Genomic DNA, 22,905 nt, shown 5'->3' on the forward strand with positions numbered 1-22,905 from the left:
AAAACACATATTAACACAAGATGATACCCTTTTTCTATTTTCATTACAGGTTGATTTATTTGGGTCTTGTCCTGCTACGAGGGCCACACTGTCCCCATGTTCAGGCTCCCACGTGCTGCTGCAGAGAGGCACGGGTGGGGGGTGAGGGGAGAGAGGGATGGGGCAGGGCAGGCTGGGGAGGGGAAAAGGGCAGAGTGAGGGATGGGGCAGGGGCAGGATGGGGAGGGGAAAAGGGCAGAGTGAGGGATGGGGCAGAGCTGGGCTCCAAGTTCGAGTAGGGGTGAGGGGCTGAGAAGAGGACACGGCAGAAGAGGGCTGAGGGGAGGAGGTAAGGGTTAGGAGGGGGCACGCCGTATCTCCCAGAAAAACACTGCAGTAAAATAAAACTCTGGTTGGCCTTGGAGTGCCAAGCACCTCCTGCAATCTGCCACCAGGAACCTGGTGGCAGAGTTTTGTTTGCCAGGGAAAAGGGCCAGCATTGGTGTTCAGGGGCCTGTGGCCCAGAGTGGGCAGCCACCTCCTGAAACAGCCCCTTCAACGCCCTTCTCGGTTTTGGGGTCCCCCCGACTCCCTTCCAATTTGGGACCTCCCTGCAATCCCTTCCAAGTTTTGAGACCCCTTTTTTGACTCCCAAATTCCCTCTGCCACTCCCCCTGTCCTTTCGGGCTTTGCAGGGACTGACCAGAGACTGTCCAAACCCCTGAGCCCCTCAAACTCCCCTCCTGGGGGCTTTTTGCCCTCCCTCCCTCAGGGAGAACTCCCAGGGTTCTCCCCCCACCCCCTCCCCGCCATTTCTGTCACCCCCTAAAACCAACTCCCAGGTCCCCCAAAACACAACTTTATTCACAGCCCAGCCCTGTCCATGCCCTCTCCACACCCCACAGGGGAGTCTCCCAGTGTCACCTCCCCCCCCCCCCGCCCCATGTCCCTTCCCCTATTTACAGCTCTGGGATGTGGCACTGACACGGAACAGCGAGGGGCACAGAGGGGGACACAGGGCATGGGGCATGGGGTGGGCTTGGGGTCATCAGCTCTGTGTCCTCTGTCCTGTCCGTGTGTCGTCCACCTTGGAGTCACTGTGTCCTGTCCTTGTCCCAGTCCAGGTGCCCCCCCACAGTCTCCCAGCTTGGTGTCACATTCCCTCACCTGTGGCATAACTCCATAACTCGTGCGACCCCAGCTCCGTCACCACGTCCTGCCCATGAAACACTCCCTGTGTCTCCTCACATGGTGGCACCATGTCTCCTGTCTGTAGCACTGTCCCTGTGTCCCCCACCAGGGTGGCCCACTGTCTGTGTGTCCCCACAGGTCACCGACAGCAGGCACTGCCAGAGCATTATCCAACAGTCCTTGTGTCCCCACCACGGTGTGCACGAAAAGGGCATGAAAAGCGGGTGATGCCCCAACTATCTAACACGGATGCCCCACACTCCGTGTGTCCCTATGTCCCGGTGCCACTGTCCCCCTGCCCCTCAGGGCACAAAGAGTGGGCGGTGCCCCCAGCAGTGTGAGGACAGTGCCCCACTGTCCCTGTGCCCCCTCCACAGTGTCCCCATGCTCCCTCAGGGCACGAAGAGCGGGCACTGCCCCCACATTGTCCCCTCAGGGCACGAAGAGCGGGCACTGTCCCCACATTGTCCCCTCAGGGCACAAAGAGCGGGCACTGTCCCCACATTGTCCCCTCAGGGCACGAAGAGCGGGCACTGTCCCCACATTGTCCCCTCAGGGCACGAAGAGCGGGCGGTGCCCCCGGCGGTGCCTCCTGAGCGCGGCGCTCCGGGCAAAGCTCTCCCCGCACTCCACGCAGATCAGTGGCTCCTGCCCACAGCCGCCCTCGGCCCCTGTGGGCCCCTCGCCCCCCACCCGAGGCCCCTTCAGAGCCCTCGGGGCACCGGCGGGGTGGGCGCAGCGCCGTGGCCGCGCTGCCCCCGGCCCGGCATGGGTGCGCTGGTGCTTGATGAGATTCTTGCTCTGCGTGAAGCTCTTGCCGCACTCAGCGCAGCCGTACGGGCGCTCCCCAGTGTGAATGCGCTGGTGCTGGATGAGGTTGGAGCTCCAGGAGAAGCTCTTGCCGCAGTGGCCGCACCTGTACGGCTTCTCCCCGGTGTGGGTGCGGCGGTGCTGCACCAGGTGCGAGTTCTGCGAGAAGCTCTTGCCGCACTCGCCGCAGGTGCTGGGCCGCTCGCCCGTGTGCGTGCGCTGGTGCCGCAGCAGCTTGGACCAGTGGCTGAAGCTCTTGCCGCACTCGTTGCAGATGAAGGGGCGCTGGCGGCCCCCGCCCCGCCGCCCTCCGCCCTCCTCGGAGCCCCCCGGGGCTGGGCCGGGGGTCCCGCGGGGCGGCGGGGGGCGCAGGGGGCTGTGCGGGATCACCGTGCGGATGATCTCGTGCGGCAGCACCTCGGCCTCGCCGTCACTCACAATGCCGTCATCGGCTGGGGGAACATGGCCAGGGGGTGAGAGCACAGGAGGGGCTAGACCTCCAAACCAAATGTTTGCTGTGACCCTAAAACGGGCTGGGACCCCAACACAAATGTTTATTGTATTCCTAAAACGGGCTGGGCCCCCTCCTCGAATGCTCATTGCACCCTAAAAGGGTGCCTGGAGCCTCCCCAGTTTGCCTGAAGCCTCCTCAAAATGTTCGTTGTGACACAAAAAGGGGCTAGGCCTTCTCCTCAAATATTTATTGAGCCCCAGAAAGGGGTTGTGCCCCTGACCCAAATGTTCATTGTGACCCAGAAAGGGCTGCAACCCTGACCAAATATTCATTGTGCTCCAAAAAGGGGCCAGACATCCATCCCAAATGTTCACTGGATCCCAAAAATTGGCTGGACCCCTGACCCAAATATTTGTTGTGACCCAAAAGGGGGCACAAAAAGGGGCTGTGGCCCTCTCCTGGTGTCCAGTGCACCCCAGAAAGGGGCTGCACACCCTACCCAAATGCTCACTGTGCCCCAAAAAGGGGCTATGCCCCCTCCTGGAGTGTCTGGAGCCCCCCAAAAGTACCTGAAGGCCCCCAAAATTCCCAATAACCCCTTCTTGGGGGGTCTGGAACCCTCTCAAGAGTGTTTTAAGCCCCCTTCAAATTCCTCTACCCCCCTCCAGTGGTGTCTGTAGACCCTCAAAAACCCTTGAATCCCATCCCAAATGCCTCTACCCCCTTCTAGGTACATCTGGAGCCTCCCCAAATTTGCCTGCAGCCCCCCACATTGCCTGCACCCCCTTCTTGGAGTGCCTAGGACCCCCCAAATTTGCCTACAGCCCACCCCAAAAGTATCCGTATCCCCCCCAAAATTTTCTGTACTGCTTTTCTAGGTTATCTGGAGCCCTCCAACCCCCCCATCCACTTTTGGGGTCCCCTCCTCACCAATGAAGACCCTCCGGACCACGTCCCCCTCGTCCGAGTCCTGCAGCTCCACCACGTCCGGCTCGTCCTGCTCCATGGGGGCTCCTGCAAGGACTGCAGCATCAAGGGGGGCCCTGAGCACCCCAAAACGCCCCAGGACCCCCCTGAGCAGCAGAAAACCACAACCGCCTCCCCCCACAATTCCAAAGGATTGTTTGCATCTTGGTTCCTGCTGTGCCTCCCATATTTCTCAGTGTGACCCCAAATCCTTTTTTGCCCCCCTCAATTTCCATTTACCCCGCCAAAATCCTTCTGTGTTACCTGTCCAAACCCTTCAGGGAGATCCCAAATCCCCTTGTACCCCCCTAAGCCTCATCCCCACAAAAACCTTTTTTCCCCCCCATCCATCTATTCCCCCCAAAATCTCTGTGTCACCCTAAATCTCTTCATGTCCCCACAAATCCCTCAGTGTAATTTCAAACTCCTCCATGTGATCCCAGATCCCTCTGTGCCTCCCCAAATATCCCTGTTCCCCCCATAAAATCCCTTTGTGTCCCCCCAAATCCTTCTGTGTGACCCCAAATCCCTCTGTGTCTCCCCAAATCACCCTGTACTCCCCAGTTCCCCTCCCACCTGCTCTCTGAGGGTCTTGGGAGGGTCTCACAGCTGCTCCGGACTCAGCCCCTAAAATCTGGGGTGAGGGGGATGGAAGGATGCAGATGGAGGGGGGGGGGGTCACAAAGGGGGGGGGTCACCGAGTTCCCCTCAAAATCACCCAGGACCCCCCAAATCACCCAGGGTGCTCCCAAATTACTCCCAGTCCCCCAAGGTTTGCTCCTCCCCCACTTTAATTTTTCCAAGGGGGCACAAAAGAACAACAGAGCCCCAGGACCCTTCCCCAAAATTCACCCCCAAATTGAATACTGGGGGGGGACTCCCAGCTTTTTTTTGAGGGGTCCCCACTCTCTTGCCCTCCCTTCCAAAACGGTTTATCCACAGTCCCCCCCCCCTTCAAATCCAACATGGAGGTAACCCAAATTTTTGGGGAGAGTCTCCCAGATTTTTTGGAGGGGGTCCCCACTGTCATTGCCTCCTTTCTGCCCCCCCCAAAACAGAGCCTGATCCCTCCTCCCAGCCCCAAATCCATCTCCCCTCCCATCCCAAATCCAAGACGGCGGTTATCCACAACTGCGGGAGGGGTCTCCCAAATTTTTGTGGGGGGTCCCTACTCTCCTTTTTCCCTCTTTTCCAAACCTAAAAACGGCACACCCCCCTCCCCTTCCATTGTGGCCCCCCTGCCACCGCCTTCTCCTTCCCAAATCCAAGACCGGGTGCATGCCAAATCGGAGAGGGATCTCCTGAATTTGGGGGGGGCGGGGGGGAGAGTGTTCCCCACTCTCCTTTTTCCATCTTTTCCAACCCTACAAACGGCGCCTCATTTCCACCGCCCCACCCCCCCGGGCTCCAATCCATCGTTCCGCTCTATCCCCTGGGTATCCCCAGCTGGACGGGGTGGATCTCCCACATTTTTTTGGGGGGGTCCCCGCTCTCTTTCCTCTCTTTTCAATCCGCAAAATTCGCCGTTCATCCACACCCCCCCCCCCCGCCCCAAATCTTTTGCCATCCCTCCGCCATCGCCTCCCCATCCCAAATCCATACCCGGGGGTATCTCCAGTTGGTGGTCGGGGGGGGGGGGTGTCCATCCAGTTTTTGTGGGAGGGTTCCCACTCTCCTTTTTCCCTCATTTCCAGCCCCCCAACGGCGCCCCTCCGCCACCGCCTCCCCCATCCCAAATCTAACATCGGGATATCCCAAATTGGGGGGGAGGGGGTCTCCCAAATTTTCTGGGGGGGTGTCTCCGCTTTTTCCCGTCCCCTTCCCCCCCAAAAACGGGCCCGTTTCCCTCCCCCCGCGCCCCCCGACTCACCTCGGCGGCTCCGCGGCGCGGGAGGGGCCGGGGGCGTTCCGGAGGGCTCCGGGGGCGGCTCCGGGGGTCCCGTCGGGCTCGGCGGTGCGGGGGGGTGGTGGCGGGGGCGTCCCCCGGGCGCGAGGCGGGCACGGGGCCGGGAACAGGAAGGTCCCGTCATCCCATTCCCCGCCGGATGCGCCGCTGGGAAAAAAGCGGGGAAAAAACGCTGGGAAAAGTGGGGGGGAAACCTTGGAAAAAGGGAATTTGGGCGGGGGGAACCCCTAGGGGGAAAAAAAAAGGGCGGGTCCCAGCAGGGACACCCCCGAACCGCCCGGTATTGAGTGGGGGAATTGTGCGAATTGCCCGAATTGTTGGGGTTTGGTTATTTTGTTATAAAGGGAGGTGTTTTCCAAGCGGGGGATGGATCTGGGGGGGGGAGGTTGGGCAGGGTGGGTTTAAGGGGAATAAGGACAGGGAGCCCCCCCAGACCTCTCCCTCCCCCCTTCCTGCTTTGTGTAACGGCAGCGACGCGTTTCCTGCCCTCCCGGGAATTAAAAATGGTTGGAATTACGCAACGAGGGCGGAGGGCTCGGCAGCGGCATCCAGGGATTCCGGGAACGGCGGGATGGGGGCTTCGGGGCGTCCCCTGCGCGCCCCCCCCCAAATCCCTGAATGATCCCCCAAAGGGTTTTATCGGGGCATTTCCTGCCCCCCTCCCTCCGACCCCGGGAATCAGAAACTGGTTGGAATTACACAATGACGGATCACGGGATCCCGAGATAGAGGGACTGGGGGGGATCGGGGTTTTGAGGTGGCCCCTGCGCCCCCCAGATTCTCCCTCACGAGGCCTGGGGATGCATTTCTGCCCCCCGCCATCTCTAGAATTAAAAATGGCTGGAATCGCACAGCGAGGCCAGAGGGTTCAACAGTGGCATGGAGGGATTTTGGGATCAGGTCATGATAGGATTGCGGTTCCGGGGTGACTCCTGTGCCCTCCAAACGCTGAGCCCCTCCCCCGATATTCTGGGGGTGCTTTTTCTGCCCCCCAACCCCCCAGTTAAAAATTGTTGGAATTATGCAACACAGACAAAGATTTAGCAGAATTTTGTGATTCTGGGAGCATGGAATAGTAAGATCAGGGTTTTGGGGTGCTCCCCCTGCACCCCATGCCCCCAGAGCCCCTCAGAGGGTTTAGGGGTGCTGGGCTGGGAGTATGGGGTCTCCATCTCCTTCCCTCACCCCAGGCACTGGTTCCTGAAGGATGGGAAAAGCTCTGCATGGCCATACTGGGATCACTGTGGGTGACCCCAAAATCTCACAGTTGGACAATGTCATCACCCCTGGCTGGTGTCCCCAAATCCATATAGTGGACCGAGGCTGCTCAGAGACCTTTAATTGATGTCATCAGCAGATCCATGTGCCCAAATCCCAGGATTCCCATCCTGGGGACCCTATCCCCAGGGTCCTTGAATCCCTGTCCCCACCATGGGGTCCCCATCCCCATCACAGTGTCCCCATCCCGACACCCCCATTCGTGTGTCCCCATGCCACTCCCAATGTCTCCACAGGCTTGGTGTCCCTATCCCCATCTGCCCCCATAGGTACAGGTGTTGCTGTCCCCATCCTGATGTCCCAATCCTGGTTTCCCTGTCCCCATCCAGGTGGCCTTTTCCCCCTCCCATTTCCCACTTTTTTCATCTCTCCCCTTTCTTGTTCTTTTTCTCTCCTTTTACCCCACCATTTCCCCCATCACCTTTTCCGCCCTTTTCCCCCTCACATTTCCCACCCTTTTTTCTCTCGTTTCCCACACTTTTTTTTCTCCCTTTTCCCACTCTTCTTCCTCTCACCTTTCCTGCTGTTTTTTCCCCTCACATTTCCAACCCTTTCCCCCTCACGTTTCCCGCCCTTTTTCGCCTCACGCTTCCAGCCCTTCTTCCCTCACATTTCTGACCCTTTCCCCCTCACGTTTCCCGCCCTTTTTCGCCTCACGCTTCCAGCCCTTCTTCCCTCACATTTCTGACCCTTTCCCCCTCACATTTCCATCTCTTTTTTCTCTCACCTTTTCCCACTCTTTTCCCTTCACCTTTCCCCCTCATTCCCTCCCAGGCTCTCCTGTGTGGAGGCAGCACAGGCGGCTCCTCGCTCCGGCGCCATCATGGACTGGTTCCACTGCAGTCGCTGCTTCCGCCAGGATGGCGCCCGCTTCGCCATCACCAACTGTGGCCACATCCTGTGCGAGGGCTGTGGGGGCTCAGGTAAAATTGAGGGAAACCCTCAGTTTAAGCCCTTTAAATGCTGAGAAAGGGGGAGTTTCTTTCAATTTAGTCCCTTAAAATAAGAGGGAAAGGAAGGGTCACCTCAACTCAAGGAAATAAATAAGTGAGGGCTCTGCCCTCAATTTAAACCCCTAAAATATCGGGAAAAGAGGGTTTCCCCTCAATTTCTGTCTTTTAAATGATGGGAAAAGGAGGATTTCCCTCAATTTACACCCTTAGCATGGTGGAAATGGAGGATCCTGCCTCAATTTAAAAACCTGAAATGAAGGGAAATGGTCCATTTCCCTCAAGGAACACCATTTTTGGGACTTTTGGACATCTTTTTCTCTCTTTTTCTTTTTTCTCCCCTTCCCACAGGTCCCTGCCCAGTCTGTGGCACCGCCTGCTGCTACCTGCCCATATCTGATCAGGCCAGTGTCCTCCATATTGTTCCCCACATCCCCTTCCCACCGTTTTCCCTTCCCGTTCCCAACCTTCTTCCCATCATTTTGACACCCCCATGCCCAATAGATGCGCCCAGAGGAGAAGGTTTTCTTCAAGAACCCAGTGGACCTCGCCCTCAAGCACCTTGCCCACATCACGCAGGTGAGGACACGGATGATGGGGGATGAGGTTCCACCGCTGTCCCCAACCCCACACGCTGGGGGGTACAAGGGAGTGACCGACATCCCCCAGGTGTGGCAGTTCCAGATGGCACAGGCACAACTTCTGGTGGACTTGCACGCGGACAGAACTCGGCGGGTGCAGGCAGAGCTGGACAAGGCCAGAGAGGAGCAGGGGGAGAGGAGGAGGTGAGTGGGACGCTATGGAAGGGGGTTCGCACCTACATCTTGGGCTCCTCTGGGCATGTGGGTGAGGCAGCACTCCTTAACGACAGTCCTCATCCTTCTGGCCCCTTTCTTGGGAGGGTCTTACCCCCCCTTGGCTGCCACATTGGTGACAGCATGTTCTGCCATTTGCTGCCATCTTGCTGAGCTCCCACCCCCTTGCTCTGCCCCCCTTAGATACCCTATGGAGGGACCCCCACCCCAAATGGGGGGGAAAACCCACCCTCCATTAAATTCTCCCCCTTCCCAGGGAGCTGGAGTCACTTCGCCGGGAGAATGAAGAGCTGCGCCGCATGCAGGTGGCCCCCAAAGCCCCCCTTCCCCTTCCCTGGACCCCAAACTGCCCCCCAAAGTCCCCCTGCCCCTTTCCTGGACCGCAAACTCCCCCCAGAGCCCTCCTGCCCCTTCCCTCACCCCCAAAACTGTCCCCCTCAAATCTCCCCACAGCTCTCCCCAGGCTGGCGCTGGAGCAGCCGCAGCAGCACCCCCCATCCCTCCCCCACACATTCAGGTAAGTGCCCCCCAGATTTGTAGGGGGGTCTTCCACACCCTGAAACACCTCCTCATCCCCTCCTTGCTCATAGGGGTCCTTCCAAATTTTCTGTCTCCTTTCCAGTCACCCCCCAGCCCCGCCGGCAGCTCAGCAGTCAAGTGGTCAGGTAAGGGGTGTGGGGCATCCTAAATTGGAATGGGGGTCCCTCAATTGCACAGGGGGGTCCCCCAAACTTCCTGCCTCTCTTTTGCAGCCGCTTCGCCCCACTGGAGCCCCCCCAGTCCCACAGCACCCCAGGATGGCAGGTGAGACCTCACCCCAAATGGGGGCCACCCCAAAATAGGGGGGTTCCCATAATGGTTTGCTCTCCCCCCACAGGCTGGCATAGCCTACAGAAATTCAGGGACCTCCAGCGTAGGTGAGTGACCCCAAATTCTACAGGATTTATCCCAAAATAATGTCCCAAGCCCCGACCTTCAGCTCCAAGCACCATCCCCTTTCCTCGTCTCCAAGGAGGGACCCTAAAAGCTCATATAGGGCCTCAAACTCCCATAGTGTGACCCCAAACCCCTGATCTCTCCCCACAGGGACCCCAAACCCCCACGGAAGGAGCCCAGAGCTCCCCAAACCCCCTGCAGGACCCCAAGCCCTCCCAGAGAAACCCCTGACCCTGATCTATGGGGTGACCTCAAAAAACCCCCTAACGCCCCTTTCCCTCTTCAGTGCCCCCCTTGGCTGGGACAAGCGAGGGACAGGTACTGGGGGCACTGGGAGGAACTGGGAGGGGACTGGGGGCCTTGGGATAAACCGGGAGATGTGGAGAGGGGAATCTGGGGGGGACTGGGATAAACTGGGAGGGACTGGGAGGGGATATAGGGAGCCCCAGGAGGGACCTGGGGGCACTGGGAGGGGGTTACTGGGAGGGACTGGAAGGAGAGATTGGTTACTGGGAGAGAATTTGGATTCCTGGGAGCACTGGGAGGGGACGTTTGGGTTACTGGGAGGGGGGCTTGGTGATACTGGGAGCGCTGGGAGGACCCCAGCTCTACCCCCTCCTCCTTGCCCCTCCCTTTTCCCACCCCTTTTCCTCCGAAATCAAGACAAAACCTCCAAATGCAGTAGCTATTCCCCAAATTCAGAGGCCACCCCCGCCAAATTCGGTAACCAAGCCCGCCCAGAATTCAGTAGGCACTCCCTAAAACGCGATAGCCACCCCGCTATTCGGTAGCCAGGAATTTAATCTTCTTTATTTAGGGCTCTGCTCGGCGGCTGGCGAGGGGCGGGCGCTCCCAGTGGGATCTCAACCCACGGCCATAAAGGACAAACAGAGATCTCTGACGGGATCCGAGGCTCCTGAACAGCAGCTCCGGGGGTTCCCTGGAGATGGCTGGGGGCAGTAGTTGTTAAAAAGGAATAAAAAAAAAAATTCCAATTTTGGTGCCGTTCTGGGTCCGTTTGTGGGGCCGGGGGGGCGTGGCCTCTACCGCGAGGCCCCGCCCCCCGGGCTTATCGAGGTTGTGTTGCCGGTGCTGGGTTCCTATTGGTTGGTGGGTCGGTGTGCGCGTGGCCTAAGGGGAAAGCGGGATATGGAGGCAAATTGGGGAAAAATGGGGAAAATTGGGGGAAAATTGAGGGGGTTACGGGGGGGGGGGGTGTATGGAGGAGGGGGAGGGCCTTCGTGATCTTAGGAAAGCGCGGATTGGTGAAAAGCCGATAGGAGGCGCGGCTTAAGAGCGATCGGTGCTGGGGATTGGAGGACAGGCATGGAGGGGGCGGGACCAGCGGGGGAGCCGTAGCCGGATTTGTGGCGAGGTGGTCGGGGCGGGGCACTTGGTGTGACGCCACTTCTGGTTAGCGGCATTTCCGCGTCCTGCTTGGCCGGCCGCCGCCGCTGGTCCGGGAGCGGCTCGGGCCCCCGGAACCGCCCCGCGACCGCTCCGGAGCCACTACGCATTCCTCCGGAACAGCCGCGGCTCCACCTCCGCACTCTCCTGCGGCTCGGTCCGGCCCGGGCCGCTCCCTCCCCGCCCCGGGTCCGGCGCGGGGCTCGGCAGGGCCGGCCGGGGATGCCGCGGCGCGGCCCGCGCCATGTGGTACATCATGCAGAGCATTCAGAGCAAGTACTCGCTGTCCGAGCGCCTTATCCGCACCATCGCCGCCATCCGCTCCTTCCCTCGGGACAACGTGGAGGATCTCATCGGCCGGGTGAGGCCCCGTGACCGGGACATCCCACCCCTTCCGCGGCCAGACCGGCCTGCTTGAGTCCCCCCCGGACTCCGGGTCCCTCTGACGGGCCCTGCCGAGCTGTCGCCGGCTGTCCCGCTCCCTGCGGAGCCTCCGTGGGGATCCCCTGGAGGGGAAGATCAGGGCATCTCTGGTTGGTTTAGAGACTCCAGGCTTTTCCTTCCACCCTCCGAACCCCCGGGGCTGGTGGGGTCTCTGGGGGTCTCCGGGCACCGTTTGGTGACAGTGAATTAGTGAAACACAAGCGGGAGCTGGGATTAAGACCGGGAGTGTTTTTGCGAACAAACCCCCGAGATTTCTCTTAATTAAGCCTTTCTTGAAGGGGGGATGGGAAGGGCAGGGAAAGGGTGGGTTTTTCTGACCCCGGGGTAGTTCCTGCAAACCCTCGGGATTTGTGTGAATTAACCCTTTCTGAAGGGATGGAAAGGGGGGGAGTTCCTTACCGGGGGGTGTTCCTGTGCTCCCCAGGGTGCCGATGTGAACTGCCTGCATGGCACCCTCAAACCCCTGCACTGTGCCTGCATGGTGGCTGATGCCGACTGCGTGGAGCTGCTGCTGCAAAAAGGAGCTGAGGTAAAGCTTTGAAAAAACCAAAAACAGGTAGAAAAAATTCCGAGATAATGGGCAGGGAAGTCAGGAAGAGCTGATTAAGAGTTGACATTGGAGCTGATGTGTTTAAGTTGGATTTTGGGAAAACGTTCTTCCCCCAGAGTGTCACAAGCTCTGGGAACTGGGGTTTGGACAATGCTCCCAGCATAGAGGGGGATTTTTGAGTGTCCCGTGCAGGGCCGGGGCTTGGATTTGTAGGTCTTTGTAGGTCTTTTCCACCTCAGCATATTCCATGGGCTTGTATCCCCTCACAAAGTGGCACCAGGGAAAGGTTCATTGTCCCAACAGGGAGGGAATTCTTGGGCTGAGATTTTTGGGAGAGGAGGAAGGATTGAAACCTAAATTTTTGCACTGAGATTTCAGGAGGCTGGGAAGGAAGCCACTTTCCCCTGGCTACTTGGGTAAAACCCTTCCTTATTTTTCCCTGCGTTTGGGATTTGGGACCTTTAGCTCTTCCCTTGCTGCGGGATCCAGCTGGAGCCACTCCCTGACCCCCAAACCTTTTTTTTTTTTTCCTCCCCCAGGTGAACGCCCTGGACGGCTACAACCGGACAGCCCTTCACTACGCAGCAGAAAAAGATGAAACCTGCGTGGAGATTTTATTGGAGTACGGCGCCAACCCCAACGCCCTGGACGGCAACAAGGACACGCCCCTGCACTGGGCGGCCTTCAAGAACAACGCGGAGTGCGTGCGGGCCCTGCTGGCCAACGGCGCCCTGGTCAACGCCCTGGACTACAACAACGACACCCCCCTGAGCTGGGCGGCCATGAAGGGCAACCTGGAGAGCGTCAGCGTCCTGCTGGACTTCGGCGCCGAGGTGCGCGTGGTCAACCTGAAGGGCCAGAGCCCCATCTCACGCCTGGTGGCGCTGCTGGTGCGGGGCCTGGGCACGGAGCGGGAGGATTCCTGCCTGGATTTGCTGCACAGGGCCACGGGACACTTCGAGCTGCGCAAGAACGGGAGCCTGCCCTGGGAGGTGGCCCGGGACCCGCAGCTGTGCCAGCGGCTGACGCTGCTGTGCTCGGCGCCGGGCACGCTGCAGGCGCTGTCGCGCTACGCCGTGCGCCGCTCGCTCGGCCTGCGCTTCCTGCCCCAGGCCGTGCAGCAGCTGCCGCTGCCTGCCTGCCTCAAGGAGTACCTGCTGCTGCTCACCTGAGCCAGGGACAGCTGCCCTTCCCCCGGAGGATCCCCGCTCACTTTGTCACTTCCCAGGTTCTTCTCCGTGGTTTTGTTCCCCTCAGCCACCCGGCACTCTGCTGGCCCCTCACGCTGCCTCCGTTTCCTCCCCTTGGCCCTTCCATTTTGTCCCCTCCCTTTCTCCCCCTGTTCTGTCACGCTCCCTCCATTTCCTCCTCTCTGTTCCCTCTGCTTCTCTCCCTGTCCCCCCCTTTCACTCTCTGCAATGAACAATATCCCTCTGATGGCAAATTATATCCCAGCTGTTGGATTAATCTATTTTTCCCCTTTTTTTTTTTTGTTTTTTTGCCTTGCAAAAGGAAGGTTTTAAGGGAAAAGTCTCCTTTGAGGAAGGACCCAAGGCAAGAAATTGTGGGTTAGGATGCAGAGTAATCCTGTGGGATGGGTTGGCTGAAAATCAAAGATCCAGGTGTTTCTCCAGCATGGAGAGTGAAGTTCTGCCTGTTTATCCATAACTTTTATGCTGCATCAGGAGTGAAACCACCTCAAAAACCAAAATTTTGCAGGGCTGGAATTCTTGTAGGCGAAAGAAATCTTCAGAGAGCTCCACATGGAGCTGAGGGCTTCCCTCCCATCTCTTCAAGCTCTTCCTGAGGTTTCCCACTAGGAATTCACCCTTTGGTGTTGGTTTGGGGTTTTTTTTTTGGGATCTATTCCAGGATCCAATGGAAGAGCAGCTCTCCAAGGTGAAACCAAGCGGCTAAAAACTGTCATTGTTATTTTCTGGGATGAACTTGGGGCTCAAATTTTATCCCTGTTTTATCCCTCTGTGTTATGCTGGGCAGGGAAATCCTGAGGATGAGGAGGGATTTGGTGTCAGTGGGGTCCAGGTTTGCCTTTCCATGGATTCACAGAGACCTGGAGCACTTGGACAAGCACTGAATTTATTGAAACATCTCCATTTTATGACTTTTAACCCTAAAAACCTCAACCTCCACCATCCATCCTCAATTTATCCTGATACCGCTTGGGGACCACTTCTCAAAATCCCATAAAATCCCTGAAAAGCCCTGGGATGCTGTGAGAAAAGGGGATTTTTGGGGTTCCTCAGGCTGGCAGTGGCTGCTGTCCCTGTCACAGGGTGGCGTCGGGGACCAGGACCTTGCGGGTCAGGTGCTCCAGGTGCGCTGTCTCAGACGTGTCTAGCTCAATGTTGTACTTGGCCAGGATTTTGAGGATGGGCCGCAGCTTCAGCCACCACTGCTCCTTGGGGATGCGGTGCCTGAGGGGACAGGGACAGACTGGGGACATCCCTGGGGAGGGATCCCAGGCTTTGTCCGCTTTGGCAGGGTGGGGAAGGGAGGGACAGGGAGGGACACGCACTCAAAATCCGTCTGCTGGCGCAGCTCAGCGATGGGTTGGAACACCAGGCTGCGCTTGCGCATCCCCAGCAGGCACGCTGAGTCCGCCGTGTTGGCAAAGATCCGGCCTGGGAGGAACACAGGAATGGTTGGGAACCTCCTGGAGGCGACTTGGGAATGGTTGGGATTCTCCAGGGATGTGGGAGGAAAGGGTGGGAATGTTTGGGAATCTTCAGGGATGGGAAAACACCTGGGACAGGAAGTCAGGAATGTTTGGGATCCTCCTGGAGCAGGGCTTGGGAATGCTCAGGATGCTCCATGAGGGTAAAACCTATGGGAGGGTAGGTTGGGAATATTTGGGACCTTTCAAAAACGAGAGGGGAGGTTAGGAATGTTTGGGATCATCCAGGAGTGGGGAACATCCCCCAGAATCCACAGGAGGGCTTTTTGGGAATGGTTTGGGAATGTAGGGTCACTCTGGGATCCCTTTGGGATCCCCCATCCAGCAGCACCCACCATGCCGGGAGCACTCCTTGATCTTCCCGGTGATCCAGGCCACGGCCTTGGCGCCCATCTTGGTGCCGAAATTTCGGTCAAAGGGGGTGGGGCTGCCTCCCTGCCCCAGGAGAATCCAGGATGAGCCAGTGAAATCCCCCAAGTCCCAGTCCTCTTCCCAGGGAAACCCCCTGAACACCGATCCTGTTCCTGGGGGAATTCCCAAACCCTCACCCCATTCCCACCTGCTGCATGTGCCCCAGGACATTTTTCCGGCAGTCAAAAATCCCTTTGCCCTCCTCGCAGTAGAGGTTGTAGATGAAATCTGTGGTGTAGTTCTCATTGCAACGCTCATTCCTACACCAGGGACAGGATCAGGATCAAATCCCACAATTCACCCCATCCCAAACAATTCCACTGATCCCCAACAGCAGCACCACAATGAGACTCCAAATCTTCCATCCCTTGCCCATCACCACGGTGAGAGCCCAGTTCCCCTGATCCCAAACCCAATCCCCACAGGGGTGCCACGAGGTCCCCCCAAAGCTGGAGCCCACCTGAGCACAAGCCCCCTCTTCACCGTGGTCTTCATCTTCTCCGTCAGGTGGTCCACATTGGCCTGTGGGGTCGGGAATGGAGGTGGGAGTGGGGTCAGTGGGGAACCTACTCATTCCACACCACCCTGGTGCCACTGGGGACAGGGGACAGGACTGTCCCCACCTGCAGGTCACGGCTGCTGAAGGGCTCCTCGAAGATGTAGGCGGCGTCGGCGCCGGCTGCCAGCCCGGCCATGGTGGCCAGGTAGCCACAGAAGCCACCCATGGTCTCGATGATGAACACGCGGCGCTTGGTGCCTGCAGCCGACTGCTTGATCAGGTCACACGTCTGCAGTGGGGACAGGATTTGGGATCAGGAGAAGGGATTTAGGGCCAGGGGATTTGGGGTGCCCACTGCAGACTGCTTGATCAGGTCACACGTCTGAAATGTGGGATTTGGGGTCAGGAAAAGGGGTTTAATGTCAGGGCAGTTGGGGGATTTCCATCGGGGTCTCAGAGTGGTGATAGTGGTAGGAGAAGTGCTTTGGGATCAGGGGAATTTGGGACTTCCACTGGGATCTTACTGTGGTGATGGTGTTTGGCATCAGGAGGGATATGGGACACAGGATTTGGGTTCTCACTGTGGTGATGATGTTTGGGAGCAGAGGCTACAGGATGGGGGGTCTGACCGGGGTGGTGGTGTTTGGGACGAGGGGGATTTTGGGGAGGTATCTGGGGTCTCACAGTGGTGATGGTGTTGAGGGCGGTGTCGGCGCCGATGCTGAAGTCAGAGCCGGGGACGTTGTTGGAGACGGTGGCGGGCACGATGCACAGGGGGATGCAGAGCTCCTCGAAGCGTGCCCGGCCCTCCACCAGCTCCAGGCCACCTGTGAACGCCTGAGGGACAATGGGGACATCAGGGGACAATGCAGAGAGGAGAGGAACAGGGGGGCACTGACCACACCTTGACCAGACCTGGCCCTCCACCAGCTCCAGGCTGCCGGTGAATGCCTGGGGGATAGCAGAGGGACCTTGACCCCACCCTGGCCACACTCTAACCATGCCTCTCTAAGCCCATCCTGACCACACCCCAACCATGCTCTGACCAAGCCCCACTGACCCCATCCCGCTGACCACACCCTGCCCACACCCCACTGACCTCAAAGCCACCGATGATGATAAGACCATGAATCCCAAATTTGCTGATGTTGGCACTGATCTCCTCAAAATGCTTCTTGGGCAGAGTCCTGGGAAGGGGAAACTCCTCGGGATGAGCCTGACAAGAGGGGGACCCCAGGGGGACCCCAAATGACCCCACACGCAGGGGGGAGTCACCTCTTGGTGCCTAGTTTGGATCCTCCCAGCCCCGTCCAGCTGCCCACAGTATTCCAGCCGATCTCCTCCACCTGGGGGGTGAAATGGGTTTAATGGGGTGGGAGAAGGATCTGGGGTCACAATGGTCCCCCTCAGCCCTATCAGAGTGACATTGGGGTCACACAATGTCCCCTCAGCCCTCTCAGGAGGTCACACAATGTCCCCTGGCTCAGGGACAGCAGCAGATCAGACCCACAGCAGGGCTGGGGTTTGGACAGGGATTAAACACCCCCATCCTGAGGAATTCCTGAGGAATCTCCATCCCTGCAGTGCCACAACTGCCCCTTCCCAGGCCCTTTTCTTGCACCCTTCTCCCACATGGATCTCCCCATCCCAAAATCCAACCCCTCAAATCCATCCTGCATTTCCCAAACTCTTTTCCCAGCCTGTTTCTCCACTGGGATCTCCCCATTCCAAAACCCAACCCTTCAAATCCGTCATGCCCTGGCCACCCCTTTATCCCATAGGGATCTCCCCATCCCAACTCCTTTCCCCCATAGGACCCTCACTATCCCGAATGCCAGCCCCTCAAATCCATCCCAAACCCCATTCCCTGTGGGAATCTCCCCATCCCAGTCCCTCTCCTGACGCTTTTCCCACCCCATTCCCCTCGGGACCCTCACCATGCCAAAGGCCAGCCCCTCAAAGCCGTCGTGCACCGCGAGCATGCGGTGCCCATGGATGAGGCCGATCCTCACGGTCGCCCGCACGGCCGCGTTCATCCCTGCGGCCGGAGCGCCCACGTTCATCACGGCCACCGTGTACCCGCTCTGGGGACAGGGACAGGGCTCACTGGGGGTTGGGGTTGGGGTTGGGTGGTATCCGTGCCTGGGATGGAATTGGGGTGTCCCGGCTCGGGCCCCTTCCCATGCCCTCTCCAGTGCTCCCTACCTTGGTGGCAGGCGGGCGGATGTGAGCCAGCAGCTTATAGACATTCCAGTTGTTCTGAAAGCTCCTAAAAATCAGGGAAGTTGGGGTTTTGAGACGTTTTAAGGACATTGGGGTTGCAGGGACAGGGACATGGAGGTGCCACCCACCGGCCCCGCAGCTTCACCGCGTCCTCGAAGCGTCCTTCGTTCATGGCTGTGGTGACGTCCTTGGTCTGGGGGCACAGAGGGGGATTGGGGTTTCCTGGGTGGGATTGGAGTGTCCTGGGATGGGATCAGGGTGTCCTGGGTAGGGTTGGAGTGTTTTGGATGGGATTGGGGTGGAATGGGGTGTCCTGGGGTGGGATCCGTGCCTGGGGCTGGCTTGGGGACACTCCCTGGAGGGTTTGGGGACATCTTAGGGATGGGAACCATCTTAGGGACCCAGACTGGGTCTGGGGCCACTCCCAGTGTCCCCCCATTCCCACTCACCACCTGGACACATTCCATGAGGGGCAGGCGCACGGCCTGGTTGCCAGACAGACTGACCACACAGGCCGGTGTCTCCGGCGTCCCCTCCAGCAGCGCCATCACAGCCTCCACACCCATCCTGCTGGCCTGAGGGGACATCAGGGGTGTCACCTCCCAAGGGGGGCTGTCAGTCACCTCCAGGTCCCCTCGTTTGGGACTGGGGTGAGGAAGGAGGTGCCCACCAGGATGCGGTCGAAGGCTGAGGGGGTCCCCCCACGCTGGACGTGGCCCAGGATGGTCACCCTGGTGTCGTACCCCAGACGTTTCACCACCAGCTGCAGGGACACAGGAGAGCTCTGGGACTGGCCCCAAAAAGGGAGGGGGCAAAGGGGGATGTCCCCCCACCATCCCCACTCACAGCTTTGATCTCGTCCGAGGTGATGGCCTTGCCATGCCTGTCGATGGCACCCTCAGCCACAATGATGATGTTGAGCCTGGAGCCACCATCACGGGTCTGGGGGGGGATCACAGGGTGTCAACAAGGATGGGGACAGGGGGAGATCATCCATCCCTCCATCCATCATCCATCATCCATCCATCCATCATCCATCCATCCATCCATCCATCCATCCATCCATCCATCCATCCATCCATCATCCATCCATCCCCGTGTCCATCCCTCCCTCCCACCTCAGCCAGCCTCCTGCACAGGTGCTCCTCCCAGTCGTCCTCAGGGGGTGACTCAGGAATGAAAACCCAATCAGCACCACAGGCCAGGGCTGTGATCAGCGCCAGATACCTGAAATGGGGCCAAAAACTGCTTTTGAGCCACTTCCCCCAATTTTTGGCATGACAAGAACCCTTCCTAGGTGCCACCAGAACGTACCCGCAGTGCCGCCCCATCACCTCCAGCACGAAAGTCCTCTGGTGGCTGCGGGGACAAGAAAGCGTCACCCACCCGAAACGGGAACACCGGGGGGCTGGGGACAACGAGGGTGTCCTTGTCACCTCTGCGCCGTGGTGGTGATGGCGTCCACAATCTCCATGATGCGGTGCAGCGCCGAGTCGGTGCCGATGGTCATGTCGGTGCCACAGAAGTCGTTGTCGATGGAGCCCACCATGCCCACGATGTTCAGGTGGCTCGAGCGCTGCGCCTCCTCTGCCGTGATGCCACCTGGGGAGGGGGTGGACAGGAGGGGGACGCCATCCCCAGATGGTCACTTGGGGGGTAGAGGTGTCAAAGGGATTGTTTGGGGGGAAAACACTCAGTTTTGGGTGACAAAACCCTGTATTTTTGTGTAGGACACCTTGATTTTGGAACCAAAGTTTTTTTAGAATCACAAACTTACATCACACTGCAACAACAAACCTTCCCACACCCTCCTTTCCTGATGTGGGACACCCCCAAAATGTCCCCTTAGGGGGAAGCAGCGCCACAAATCTCTGTTTTGGGGGAAAACCTCAAATTTTTGAGTGCCACACCCTGCTTTTTTTAACCACACCCTTTTTTTCTTCTGTGTCCCCCTTTAAAACATCTTCAACAGTGCCCCAAACCTCCATAATTATGGAAAAAACCCAATTTTTGAGTTCCACATCCCGATTCAAAACCAAACCTTTCCACACCCCCTGTTCTCTCTCTGCCCTCCTTCAAAATGTCCCCTTGGGGAGCAAAAGTGTCCTAAACTTCCATAACTAGGGAAGAACACCACATTATTATGTGGGAAGACCCAAATTTTTGCGTGCTTTTGAACCCAAACCTTTGTCTTTTGACCCCAATCCTTTTCCTCTGTCGCCCCCGTACCGGTTTTGAGCAGCTCTGCCAGGAGCCCGCCCCACTCGGCGCGGAAGGTGTCGGCGCCGGTGAGGCTGCCGTCGCCGCCGATCACGCACAGGTTGGTGATGCCGCGCTTGACCAAGTTCCGCGCGGCGCGGAGCCGCCCCTCGCGCGTGCGGAAATCCTGGCAGCGCGCGCTGCCGATCACCGTGCCACCCTGGGGAGGGACGGCGGGGCACGGCTGGCCTCGGGGCTGGCCGGCTGTCCCTGTGTCTGTCCACCCATCTCATCCCCATATCTGTCCCTGTGTCTGTCCTCCCATCTCATCCCCATATCCATCCCTGTGTCTGTCCTCCCATCTCATCCCCATACCTGTCCCTGTGTCTGTCCACCCATCTCATCCCCATATCTGTCCCTGTGTGTCCATCCACCCATCTCATCCCCATGTCCATCCCTCTGTCCCATCCTCATGTCCATCCTTCTGTCCATCCACCCATCCCATCCCCATGTGCGTCCCTGTGTCCACCCTTCCCTCCCTCCCCCCATCCCAGCTCTGCTTTTGGGTCATTTTCTGCTGAGCCCAGGCTCAGACTGGAACCAGTGAGGGACAAACTGGGACCGGTGAGGAGCATGCCCAATGCCTCCCCAGCCCAGGAGGGGATTCCCCAGTGTCCCCCTGTCCGTGTGTCCCCCTGTCCGTGTCCCTCACCAGCTGCAACATCATGGACACGCTTTCCCACGTGGCCTCCCTGATGTGGTCACCTCCGTCCACCAGCCCCTGGTAGCCCTGGGGGGACAGAGTGGACAGTGGTTCAAGGACAACTTTTCCCAACTTTTGTGGTGGGGCTGTGGAATTTTGGGGTTGGGGCTGACACTGACCTCACACACGAAGAACACCTTGGCCCCGGTGTAGATCCCCACCCGCACCACGGCGCGCACGGCCGCGTTCATGCCTGTGGGGCACCGCCATCATCCTGTCACCCCTTGGTGACATCCCCAAGCCCCTGGCACCTCCCTGCGGCTGCCACCCCTCGGTGGACACCCCCAATCTGTCCCCCCCGTACCCCCCCTGTCCCCCCCCCTCGCAGCTGCCACTGCCTGAGTTATTTTTGCCCCGGTGACCTTTGGTGGCAGCGCCTGACACGGGTGACAAACACGGGGGTGGGGGGAGGGGACACTCCGGGGGGGCCCCCATGGCCTGGCACCCCCCCCCACGTCCATCCGCCCCCCATCCTTGGGACCCCCAGAAAAATCCCAAACCTGGGGATGAATCCTTGGAATTTTGGGCAATCCTGATTATTTTGGCTCAGTGCCAAAGTGCCACCGGTGCCCACTTGGAGTCCCCTGCCCGAATTTTGTCACTGTTGTTCCCCTCCGCTATCCCAAAACTCCTCAAGCTCCACCCGACCCCAAACCCCCACCAAGGTCATTCCCAGAACCTCAGTCCAGGGAAAACCCTGATGGTTGTGGCATCAAAATCCCGATTTTTACCTCCAAACGAGCGGTTTTAGGGACTTGGGGGGGGGGGTGAGGGATTTTGGGGGGAATTTGGGGGGGGGGGGGGATTTGGGGCAGGGGCTTAGTGATCCCGGGGATTCCGGGATCCCAAGGGTTTTATGGAGTTTTGGAGGAGGGGGGAGAAATTCGGGGGGGATTTCCAGGGATTTCGGGCTGGGGATTTCTAGGGATTTTGGATCCCGGGGTTTCGGGGTCCTCTTACCCTGCGCGTCCCCCCCGGAGGTGAGGACGGCGATGGCTTTGCCGACCCCCAGGGTCTCGGTGTGCTGGGGTCCCGCGGGGCTCGAGGGCATTTTCCTGCCTGGAAAAAATCGGGAAATTCGGGCAAATCCCAAGGCGGGAAGAGCAGCTCTGTCCCTCCGGGTGACGCTGCCAGCGCAGAGTGGCACCGCTGGGGAGGAACGCGGCGACACTGGGACAGCCCCGCTGACACCGCCGGGACACTCCCGCCCGGGGGGGCGTGGGGGGACTCCTTACTGGGAGTTCTCGTTACTGGTCCCAGTCTCGATTCCCTACTGGGGCCAGGCTGTCCTTAGTGGTCCCAGCCTCTCCTTACTGGTCCCAGTTTGTCTTTACTGGACCCGGTGCATACTCTCTCTGGGAGCTGCTCCGTCCTTCTTACTGGTGCCAGTCTCTGTTCCTTACTGGTGCCAGTCTGTCCTTACCAGTTCCAGTTTGTTTTTCCTGCCCTGCTCTCCTTAATGGTCCCAGTCCCTCTTTAGCAGGGCCACTTTGTCCTTACTGGTCCCAGTTTGTTCTTACTGGTTCCAGTCTTTACTCCCAGTGAGAGCTGCTCTGCACTCCTTACTGGTGCCAGTTTGTCCTTACTGGTGCCACTCTGTCCTTACTGGTTCCAGTCTGGATTCCCTGTTCATCCCAGTCTCTATTCCCTGTGGTTACTGGTCTGCCCTCCTTTCTGGTGCCAGTTTATCCTCCTTACTGGTCCCAGTCCATCCTTACCACTCCCTGTCTGTGTTCCCTGTGGGACTCTGCGCTCCCCACTGGTTCCAGACTGCTTTCCATACTGGTCCCAGTCCCCACTCCCTGCATCTCCCGGTTCCAGTTCCCCGCCGGTCCCAGTCTGGGGGCGTTACTGGTGCCAGTTCCTGTTCCCTGCTGGTTCCAGTACCTCTCCCTAACCGGTTCCAGTTCATCGCCGGTCCCGGTACGGGGCCGTTACCGGTCCGGGTCGCTGTTCCCGGTGGGATCTGCTCTGCTTTTCTTACTGCTCCCAGTCCCCGTTCCCTGCCGCTGCCTCTCCCGGCTCCGGTTCGGTCCCGGTCCCGGTCCCGCGGGCGTTACCAGTGCCGGTCCGCGGGCGTTACCGGTGCCCTCCCGGGGCCGTTAGTGGCGCCAGTCCCGCTGCCCACCGGGAGCACTGACCTGCGGAGCGCCGCCGGCCCGGCCCGGGCGGGAGGAAGGACAGCAGGAGGAGGAGGAGGAGCGCGGCCACGGAGAGCGCGGCCGGGGCCACGAACCGGGACAGCGCCGGGGCCACCGGGACCGCCACCATGGCCCGGAGACAGCGCCACCATGGCCCGGGGACAGCGCGGGGACACGGGCTGGGACCTGGGATTGGCCGCGGGGAGCGCTGTAATGGGATCGGGGTGACGGGATCGGCTGTAATGGGATCGCCCGTTAGGGGATCAGGGTAACGGGATCGGTGTAAGG

General features: G+C 59.2%; 4 protein-coding genes across 7 annotated transcripts; 2 read left to right on the top strand and 2 right to left on the bottom strand.

The window, feature by feature from the left end:
* Positions 1 to 10: 10 nt before the first annotated feature.
* Positions 11 to 5,806, bottom strand: LOC139586023 (zinc finger protein 787-like). 2 transcript variants are annotated; one of them, XM_071419154.1, is made up of 4 exons: positions 5,271 to 5,806; positions 3,977 to 4,034; positions 3,365 to 3,457; positions 11 to 2,432 (listed from the first exon to the last, which is right to left on the bottom strand). In XM_071419154.1, exons 3-4 carry the CDS (start codon positions 3,438 to 3,440, stop codon positions 1,723 to 1,725), a joined length of 786 nt encoding a protein of 261 aa, XP_071275255.1. In that variant the 5' UTR covers positions 3,441 to 3,457; positions 3,977 to 4,034; positions 5,271 to 5,806; the 3' UTR covers positions 11 to 1,722. The 2 variants fall into 2 exon arrangements, with proteins under 2 accessions (XP_071275255.1, XP_071275254.1); XM_071419153.1 differs by having other exon boundaries at positions 3,365 to 3,448; positions 5,271 to 5,804.
* A 302-nt stretch (positions 5,807 to 6,108) lies between these two features.
* Positions 6,109 to 10,266, top strand: RNF212B (ring finger protein 212B). Its single transcript, XM_071419155.1, has 11 exons — positions 6,109 to 7,507; positions 7,886 to 7,938; positions 8,039 to 8,113; positions 8,204 to 8,319; positions 8,606 to 8,654; positions 8,803 to 8,866; positions 8,972 to 9,014; positions 9,102 to 9,153; positions 9,227 to 9,266; positions 9,572 to 9,603; positions 10,103 to 10,266. The coding sequence occupies exons 1-11, from the start codon at positions 7,408 to 7,410 to the stop codon at positions 10,163 to 10,165; spliced, it is 687 nt and encodes a 228-aa protein (XP_071275256.1). The 5' UTR covers positions 6,109 to 7,407; the 3' UTR covers positions 10,166 to 10,266.
* A 412-nt stretch (positions 10,267 to 10,678) lies between these two features.
* On the top strand, positions 10,679 to 13,153 carry ASB8 (ankyrin repeat and SOCS box containing 8). Of its 2 annotated transcripts, none has more exons than XM_071419213.1 (3): positions 10,679 to 11,053; positions 11,520 to 11,665; positions 12,226 to 13,153. In XM_071419213.1, exons 1-3 carry the CDS (start codon positions 10,915 to 10,917, stop codon positions 12,856 to 12,858), a joined length of 918 nt encoding a protein of 305 aa, XP_071275314.1. In that variant the 5' UTR covers positions 10,679 to 10,914; the 3' UTR covers positions 12,859 to 13,153. The 2 variants fall into 2 exon arrangements, with proteins under 2 accessions (XP_071275314.1, XP_071275313.1); XM_071419212.1 differs by having other exon boundaries at positions 10,680 to 11,053; positions 11,561 to 11,665.
* A 610-nt stretch (positions 13,154 to 13,763) lies between these two features.
* Positions 13,764 to 22,899, bottom strand: PFKM (phosphofructokinase, muscle). 2 transcript variants are annotated; one of them, XM_071419209.1, is made up of 23 exons: positions 22,618 to 22,899; positions 21,437 to 21,535; positions 20,596 to 20,669; positions 20,426 to 20,503; positions 19,744 to 19,933; positions 18,951 to 19,116; positions 18,829 to 18,873; positions 18,633 to 18,741; positions 18,361 to 18,456; positions 18,185 to 18,277; positions 17,964 to 18,089; positions 17,643 to 17,707; positions 17,497 to 17,560; positions 17,229 to 17,375; positions 16,567 to 16,637; positions 16,391 to 16,478; positions 15,976 to 16,128; positions 15,416 to 15,580; positions 15,253 to 15,314; positions 14,941 to 15,052; positions 14,717 to 14,816; positions 14,223 to 14,328; positions 13,764 to 14,121 (listed from the first exon to the last, which is right to left on the bottom strand). In XM_071419209.1, the coding sequence occupies exons 1-23, from the start codon at positions 22,745 to 22,747 to the stop codon at positions 13,974 to 13,976; spliced, it is 2,487 nt and encodes an 828-aa protein (XP_071275310.1). In that variant the 5' UTR covers positions 22,748 to 22,899; the 3' UTR covers positions 13,764 to 13,973. The 2 variants fall into 2 exon arrangements, with proteins under 2 accessions (XP_071275310.1, XP_071275311.1); XM_071419210.1 differs by lacking the exon at positions 22,618 to 22,899 and adding an exon at positions 22,364 to 22,571.
* Positions 22,900 to 22,905: the final 6 nt, after the last annotated feature.

This window comes from Agelaius tricolor, unplaced genomic scaffold, assembly GCF_023055355.1.
Source record: "Agelaius tricolor isolate 1412-34295 unplaced genomic scaffold, bAgeTri1.0.p SCAF_101, whole genome shotgun sequence".
In the NCBI taxonomy this organism is placed as follows: Eukaryota; Metazoa; Chordata; class Aves; order Passeriformes; family Icteridae; genus Agelaius; species Agelaius tricolor.

Excerpts from the sequence above, each read along its gene's own strand:
- PFKM (XM_071419209.1), bottom strand. The coding sequence starts at position 22,747 with ATGGTGGCGGTCCCGGTGGCCCCGGCGCTGTCCCGGTTCGTGGCCCCG. Across the intron at positions 19,934-20,425 it reads TGTCCATGATGTTGCAGCTG|GGTGGCACGGTGATCGGCAG; the intron begins GTGAGGGACACG and ends GTCCCTCCCCAG. Across the intron at positions 17,561-17,642 it reads GCGGTGAAGCTGCGGGGCCG|GAGCTTTCAGAACAACTGGA; the intron begins GTGGGTGGCACC and ends CCTGATTTTTAG.
- RNF212B (XM_071419155.1), top strand. The coding sequence starts at position 7,408 with ATGGACTGGTTCCACTGCAGTCGCTGCTTCCGCCAGGATGGCGCCCGC. Across the intron at positions 8,867-8,971 it reads TCCCTCCCCCACACATTCAG|TCACCCCCCAGCCCCGCCGG; the intron begins GTAAGTGCCCCC and ends TCTCCTTTCCAG. Across the intron at positions 9,154-9,226 it reads ACAGCACCCCAGGATGGCAG|GCTGGCATAGCCTACAGAAA; the intron begins GTGAGACCTCAC and ends CTCCCCCCACAG.
- LOC139586023 (XM_071419154.1), bottom strand. The coding sequence starts at position 3,440 with ATGGAGCAGGACGAGCCGGACGTGGTGGAGCTGCAGGACTCGGACGAG. Across the intron at positions 2,433-3,364 it reads GGTCCGGAGGGTCTTCATTG|CCGATGACGGCATTGTGAGT; the intron begins GTGAGGAGGGGA and ends ATGTTCCCCCAG.
- ASB8 (XM_071419213.1), top strand. The coding sequence starts at position 10,915 with ATGCCGCGGCGCGGCCCGCGCCATGTGGTACATCATGCAGAGCATTCA. Across the intron at positions 11,054-11,519 it reads TGGAGGATCTCATCGGCCGG|GGGGGGAGTTCCTTACCGGG; the intron begins GTGAGGCCCCGT and ends AGGGATGGAAAG. Across the intron at positions 11,666-12,225 it reads TGCTGCAAAAAGGAGCTGAG|GTGAACGCCCTGGACGGCTA; the intron begins GTAAAGCTTTGA and ends TTCCTCCCCCAG.